This window comes from Clytia hemisphaerica, unplaced genomic scaffold (genome assembly GCF_902728285.1).
Source record: "Clytia hemisphaerica strain Z4C2 unplaced genomic scaffold, Clytia hemisphaerica genome assembly, whole genome shotgun sequence".
NCBI lineage: Eukaryota > Metazoa > Cnidaria > Hydrozoa > Leptothecata > Clytiidae > Clytia > Clytia hemisphaerica.
This window is the reverse complement of record NW_027104200.1, coordinates 1,206,676-1,214,435: the sequence shown is the minus strand read 5'-3', so window position 1 is coordinate 1,214,435 and position 7,760 is coordinate 1,206,676. Positions and strand designations below refer to the sequence as shown.

Below are 7,760 nucleotides of genomic sequence, written 5' to 3'. Positions count from 1 at the left end.
CATTTTCATTATGGAATCGTTTAATCCTAACGTGCTCCTAACTTTAAGAGATTATAAGTACTGGTTTAGTTTCTCTAGTAGGCTCGGGAAAAATGGAATGGAATCTTCAATCCTTTGCCGATTCCCCTAAAATTATATTAAGAAAAGTTGCATTTTGTATTTATTTTAAAACTTGTTTTAAAAAACTTCACGTTTTTGCCAAAAGTGTAAAAAACACCGACTTAAGCAGGTAAAACCCTTGAATAACTTTATGGTGGCTATGTTTGATCCACTCTGGGGCCGTCCACATAGTACGTACGCACTAAAATGTCGAAAATCGAGTACCCCCTCCCCCCTGTACGCAAGCGTACGTAAATGGCTATACCCCCCCCTGGTAAGTACATACTTTTTCAGTCCCCCCTCCCCCTCGGTTGAAGAATTTTTTGGTTCGGACCTTTATTTCATACATGAAACTCAATGTTTATTAGGCAACTTTTTCTTTTCCTAGACGCGTATGAGAAGCGTAAAAGAAAGAAATATTTCGTAAGGAACAAACGAACCCTCCCCCTGTACGCAAACATACGCTTTTGAGAAGAGCCCCCTCCCCCCTTAGTGCGTACGTACTATGTGGACGGCCCCCCTATGCAAAAATAGTTTTTTTCCAACAATTTAGCCGAAAAAAGGCATAGGTTACAAAAAATGTACGTGTATTTTCTGTAAAGAAGCCTTGCCTTTGGCTTTATCAGATAAAGAAGCACATTTGAATGCAATGGAAAAAATAGATATCTTTCGCTTTGTATATTAAGCAGAGATACCGCTCTCTTTGGTGTTAAATTCGGTATCTTTGAAGAAAGCTGGCACTGCATTAAAGTTATTACTTAATACCGAAAAATCTATTGCTTAAGTTGCTTTAGATTTATATACTGCACATACACAAGGTACTTTTTGTTTCAGTTCGTGTTCCTGAATCAAATACAGGGAGGTCAAGGTTTCCATAGCAAGTTATAAATGTACCGAAAAGCTAGTTACACAACCCGGAAACATAGTACCTTAATTAAAAAATACCAATCAACAATTAACTTCAATTAATAGCTTCATTTTTAATGAATTTTTCTCCACTAATTAACAAACTTTCGTAATCAGACTATAAACCGCTACCGGGTTTATCAGCAAGGTCGATTTATGTTTGCATTCTTCAACCTACTTTTTTTCTTCTTCAGTTTTTCATAAGCACAGGTCTGAGGATAACTGTCTAAATCAGATTGTTTAGATTCAGGTGTATATACAATATATAAGATTTTTAAGACCTTTTATAAGATCTTTTTCTCCTTTCCTCCTTAATAATGTCTTATATGAAACTTCTGTTTCAAAACTTTTTACCCACTAAAATGAAATATCTTTTACCCAAATGTTCTTATATGATATATTAATCAAAACAACATATTTCATAACCAGAGCGGGGAATTCGACCCGGTCACACCTTCATCAAATCGGAAGATTTTCTTTTGAACTTTCCAAATCACTTTCGGGCTATTATGTGGTGCATTCTTGTTTCTACAACGTGATTGAGAAGGAAAAACTGCTGCCATTAAAAATACCCCTGCCTTGGTAACCTGGTATTATAGGTAACGGTTCAAAATTTCTGACTGAAATGTACCAATGCTAAAATTCCAAGTTTTTGTTATGTTTGGGTTGAGATCAGTGCCTTTCTTGTCCAATGAACTCTATGCCAGTTGTGAGGAAAATTTGACTATATTTGGGCAATTCATATCACCAACCGAGATCAAAATTGCCAATTAAGATTATGACAAAGTGTCTTATACTGTAAGTTTTATCGCCTTTAAAATCATTACGTTACGTATAAATGTTGTTAATTTCTCATGTGATGTTTTTACGATCTAAGGCGTGGAACATCAAGTAAAGAAAATGTCCAAGTCTGATAAAATCTATTACGCATTACCTGAATTAGTTATTTTCTTATCTATATAATTTTATACGAATAATGACCTAATTTAACTGACAACTTGAAAGCAAGGCTATGCGTTGACCTTAAGACAGTCCTGTCTCTATGGCCCGGCGAGGACTGCTGAACCCGTTAGATTACAACTGGAAACTTTATGGCTTAAAAAATTTATACCGCATACTTGGCAACCAGCAAGCCTAACCATGTAGTACTTTTTTTACTAAAGTGTTCTGTTCCTTTTTTCCGAGGCAGATTATTTCATAGAACTTGCATACGTCTCCCCACAGTTACATGATAAAATTTTGTCTCAAGGTCACCCCACATAAAGAAGAAAATCAATACAAACAAAATACCCACACTGAAAGTTGAATAAAACTTTCAGGGAAAGTACGCAAGAGATTTGTTACATCTTTGGACAAAATAAATATAAACATGAAAGACTACAAAAAAATACTGGAAAGGGAATTTACGAATTTCCCACTCTATTGTGACCATAACATTTGTAGATGAAAGGTTGTAGACGTTTTATTGACATTGTTTGAACGTTTTTTCTTGGTTTACAAGCTTCAGAAACGCTAAAATGTCAACATAGAAAGTGTAACTGGAACCATCAAAATTCTTTCGTCTCGTATGAAAGGTTAATAAATCGCTCCATAATTTTGTTTGTTGATGACCTGTCAAATAACTTGACGCGTGACAAACTATTATTTATAAGAATGTCAGATGGAAATTGAATCTAGTCAATATCAGAAAGGATAAGACATAGATGTTTTCCATAAATCAACAGAAAAATGTGCATCGATTATGCTGCCTAGGCTAGATTCTTATATACCTGATTCCAGCGAACATACAACTGTACTTCAACGACCCACAATCTCTCAAACTAGATTAGTTCCTTTTGAACAAGATTTCTGCGTGATCCATTTTCTAATAAAAACTCTACAAAGTGGTAAATATCTGTTACATATTTTCAAATATCTTTCAGTAAGAGGTGTATGCGTAGTAAGCATAAATAGAGAGAGAGAGTTTCTAAGAAAGAAATCAGTTCAGACAAGTATAGAACCAGTCAACGACGGCTGTAGGAAACGGTATAAATAAAGGACATAAAGATCCACCAACAAATCACTAGTCACTTAAAGAGGTTACAGTAAGAGTTCAAGGCTTGAAGCATCTACGCCGCGCAGCTGAAGAAAAATATTTCAAGAACACAGCAAAGGAAAACATTAGAAAAGAAGAAGAAACACGATTTGTATTTGTGTGTACTGCATACACTTAAATTGAAGAAGTTGCAGTACCAAAATTAAAGAAAAAATTGAAAAGACACCTACTAAAGATATCACATTCCTGGCAGCAAAATACGACAAAGCCGAGCGGAGAAATCTAAAACATAGAGCATTGATATAGGTCACTATCGATATTAAAATTAATCGCATGCCGCCGAGTTGGATTGCATTTGAACATAAACAGTATCATATTTATTTTCCGTTTCTAAACAAAGGGGATTAACCACACCATACAAACAAGAAAGAAATCGCGTCCGGATATTTTTCAAGAGTAGTATAAATACCATTGCCGTCTATTGGAGAAAGACATTTTACAGCGCGACTTTTGTCAAAAGCATTTCTATACATTAGTATAGAAGAAGCATTTTTGTACATTAACAGCGACCGTACAGAGGCAGCAGCGACCAGACGACAAAGTCGAACAAGATTTTGAGGTCTGTGATTTTATAGCGATATAATGAGGAAAACACCAAAGTTAGCTCGAAGCCCAAAAGGCGAAGTTACTCCATATTACGATGTAGCCGTTTTAGGAGAAACAGCTTGTGGTAAATCAAGTATCATCGAACGATTAGTTAATGGATCATTCACACAAACTTATACACCGACAGCAGCTGAAGTTCACATGACAACTCTTCATGAAGACAATAGACGAGTTGCTTGTTTACAATTATTCGATACTGCAGGTGGATTTGAATTTCCAATGATGCTTCGATTAACCATCACAAAATGCCAAGCTTTTGTTGTTGTTTATTCAGTCGGAGCATCAAAATCATTGGAAGTAGCAAAGAAACTTATCGCAGAAGTTAGCGAACAAAAAGGACAGAATTTCCCTTGTGTTTTAGTTGGGAACAAAAAAGACTTGGAATTAACGGGAGAGCGTGAAGTAAGTTTTGAGAAAGGACTTCAAACGGCGGTACAACATGGTTGCTCTTATATTGAAGTCTCAGCGAAGGACGATGAAAATATTACAGAAACATTTATAACGATGGTCAAGAAAATTGGATATACGGCGACCATCAAACGAAGATTATTTGCAGAACAAAGAATGAAGGCTAAAAACACTCCACAACAACAAAGAAAAAAAGGCGTTAAATCATTCTTACTAAATCTATCGAACAGTTTTAGCTCTGATAGTTCTTCTGACTCAGATTCAGATTAAAAACTTTGCATACAAAACCCTCTTAGATTGATATGAATCATTGAGACATACTTGATAACTCAAACAAAAACAACAGAGTTTTCTATGGAAACTTGGGCACGTCCTCTGCTAGTGTTTAAAATTTTAGGATTTTCAGTTTCAGCATGTATCTAATAATTTTGCCAAATTAGTCAGAGTTCAAGCATGAAGGCAGACTTTTGTTTTCTAACTTTATCAAAGGAACATAAAATAGCCAAGTTTTTGGTCAATCTATAGAGAGAGAGGGCATTGACGACAAACAATCTTTGTTTGTATACACTTCAAAAATAGGGCTTGGATTTCGACATACATCTTGCTAATTGTAGTAGGTAGGTAATTCATTCTAACCATAAGACTAGATTTACACTTAGTCGCCACGATTTCCTTTTTACGATGAAAATTTAATTTCCAAAATTGATCTAAAACGGAAGATACAGCTTTCCTTTAAGTTTAGATTGTGTTGAATATTTTGTTATCGATTCTTGCTAGAAGATTTTGCGACCTTAAAAGATTTTTTTTCAAAATGTAAATCAAGCTTTAAGTAGATATTACCGATCGAAAAATACTCTTGAAACATGAATGGGCTCGTGTAACTTGACACTAAACATAGTCAATCGTCATCAAATTGGCGCGTGTTCAGGAAAACAATAGTATTATGGAATGTCGATTTTTAAGTACCTCTCCAAAGGTATCAGGGTTTTCTGTTCTTACAAAAATAGAAATAAACCTCTCACCCTGGGTTTCTATTGTTCATGACTTGAGACTTTACGATAAATTTTGTAATATTTTCATTTTCCTGTATATATGTAAATTATGATAAAAGTATTTTAACTTGTTATTTTTAACATTTCTTGGGGAAAGATTTTTTACTTTCACATCAACAAAACTACACATATTTTATTGAATTATTCCATTCCCTAGACAAAAATTGATCTTAACCGCAACTAATTGATGGATTAATGAGATGAAATACTGTCTTTTTAATACAACAATTCTGATATTGACGTTTTTTTTATTATTTAAAAAGTGAGAAATAAAATAATTACTGCAATTATAAGTTAATCTTTTCAATCCTCAGGATATCCATGTTCTTACGATGTTCTTATTTTATTCAGCCTAAATATCCTTATAAACTTGGTTCTAATAAAAAAACCCGGTGCCCTCTCTCCGTTCACTGAAAAGTCGTCACAAATGAAAAAATACCGTGAAGTTTCATCTTTCATTTGAAATTTTTTTTTTAAACCTCATCCTGACATTATTAATCATGTCAGAGGGCGGGAATATAAAGGCGTATAGGAGAACGAACAAAAGTTGGCGAGAAACTGCTGATTAACAAACTTTCAGCCCTGGCCGCCGACAAAATTCTCTGGCTTGTCAATATATTGGTGCTGCCTTCTTTTGTCGGGGTGAGGGTACTTTTTCTCCCTTCCTCCCGGAACTATAGACTCTACAGCGCATTATTAACATTCAGTTGGGGTGGTGGGTCGACAAAAATTTGATTAAACTAAATTAGGGAGGCAATTTTCGAAAGCGCCCTATATCAAAAATAAAATAACTTTTTTTAAATTACCCGAGCTACAATTAAGGTCATAATATATTGAGAATTTTGGCTATTTTAACGTTTTTCAAGATTTAAAGTTCTGGCGAGAAAGTCGATTTTTGGCTATCTTTTTAATTTAATCGAATATTTCAATTTGGGAGGGGTTGGAAGACTTCCAGGCTATATTCTGAGTCTTATTGGACTATTTTTGAACTTTTGGATCCTCAGATCCTAAGGTGCTAAGTGTTAAGTCTCATGTTGAAACTCAGAGTTAAAACTCTACCCTTCCAACCTACTTTAGAGCACTTACAAATCGATTGTGGTTCAAAAACTTCCCGGTGGATTTCCCTTTTTTCTCAAATATTATGACCTTGATGTCTTTGAAAATTAAAAATGCCGATTTCTGCTCTGCGGGGGGTCTAAAATTAGGAGAAAACCCCAAAAATTTGAAAATAACCCTTTTCCGACCATTTTGAAGCATTTTCATTAGGTCAAAATCAGTTTTTGGTGAAATATTTCACTTTTGATAAGGTCCCGTTTACAGAAATCTAAAAATGCCAATATTTGAGAAAATTTTCAATTTTTTAAAAGTTTTTGGCTGTTAAATCGAAGAAAGGGATATTTTTAACCGGGAAATATGATTTAAGTTTGAAATTAGACCCCCAGCAGAGCAGAATTTGGCATTTTTGATTTGTATATCAAAAATAGAATAACTTTGTTTAAATTACCCGAGCTATATCAAAAATAGAATAACTTTTTTTAAACTACCCGAGCAAATCAAGCACAAAAGTTTTTAGGTATTATTTCTTTAGGCTGAAAACTACTAATTCTAAGGTGCAAATAAGCAAAGAAGCGCTGAAATTAGTAATTATAGCCTTTTTGCTCCCGTTGTCTTTCGGTGTCCCCCTCAAAATATATTGGCCACTAGGGGGGGGGGGGGTGTTGCCACCCCTGTCATCACGCTACTGTATCACTTATGCTTTATCACACCAATTTCATAAGAATAACATTCGAACAGTCCTGATCTGGAATGTCTCAAATTACCTTATCGGCCCTTTTTACGCCAGTCCTGATTTAACGCCGGTCCCTTTTACGCCGGCCCTTATTACGACACAGCCTGATTTTAGGCTTACGCCAATTAGGGCCGTAATCAACGCCAAAATTTGTTAGAATGGCTATAATTTACATTAAAATATCATTTTTCAGTAGTAAACGGTTGGAAATTCCGTTGAAAATCACTAATTTTTGCAATGTTTTAGAGATCGAGTAAAACAATGGATAATTTTTTATCTTCGAATCATACCTAAAATCCTTTAAATAGAGAAAAATGGTAAAACCTTTAAGTAAAATTTGCTATATTGTGGCCCTTTTTACACCGGCCTTTTTAACGCCGATCCTTATTACGCCAAGAGCCTAAAAACAACGCCAATAAGGGCCGGTGTAAAAAGGCCCGATAAGGTATGCAAATTAGTAAAGTCTCAAATTTACTCTAAAAACAGTTTCAATATTAAGTTGCACTTAACATTAACTTGATATCTAACAATATGTGTTTGTATGGGTATGTGCATGAACATGGTATGTGTGTGTCTTTGAGTACAAAACTGAACTTGGAAATATCATGAAAAGTAGATAACGAAAATTGTTTTCTTTTTGGCCCAGCCGCGCAGCGCAAGTGGGCCTTTACCCTATTATTATCAGGCTTTTTCGGATTTTGTATTCTCAAGGGGGGGGGGTGTTTTCCACCAGCCTTGCATAACTTTTGATCTAGAAAAGATATAGACTTGAAATTTGGCAGAAATGTTCTCTACCATAAAAGGA

The 7,760-nt window shown here is 34.9% G+C and overlaps 1 protein-coding gene across 1 annotated transcript; it reads left to right on the top strand.

Annotated features, from left to right (window-relative positions):
* The first annotated feature begins 2,970 nt into the window (after nucleotides 1-2,970).
* Nucleotides 2,971-5,277, top strand: LOC136815260 (GTP-binding protein Di-Ras2-like). Its single transcript, XM_067071703.1, has one exon. It carries the CDS (start codon nucleotides 3,683-3,685, stop codon nucleotides 4,382-4,384), a length of 702 nt encoding a protein of 233 aa, XP_066927804.1. The 5' UTR covers nucleotides 2,971-3,682; the 3' UTR covers nucleotides 4,385-5,277.
* The last annotated feature ends 2,483 nt before the right edge of the window (nucleotides 5,278-7,760 follow it).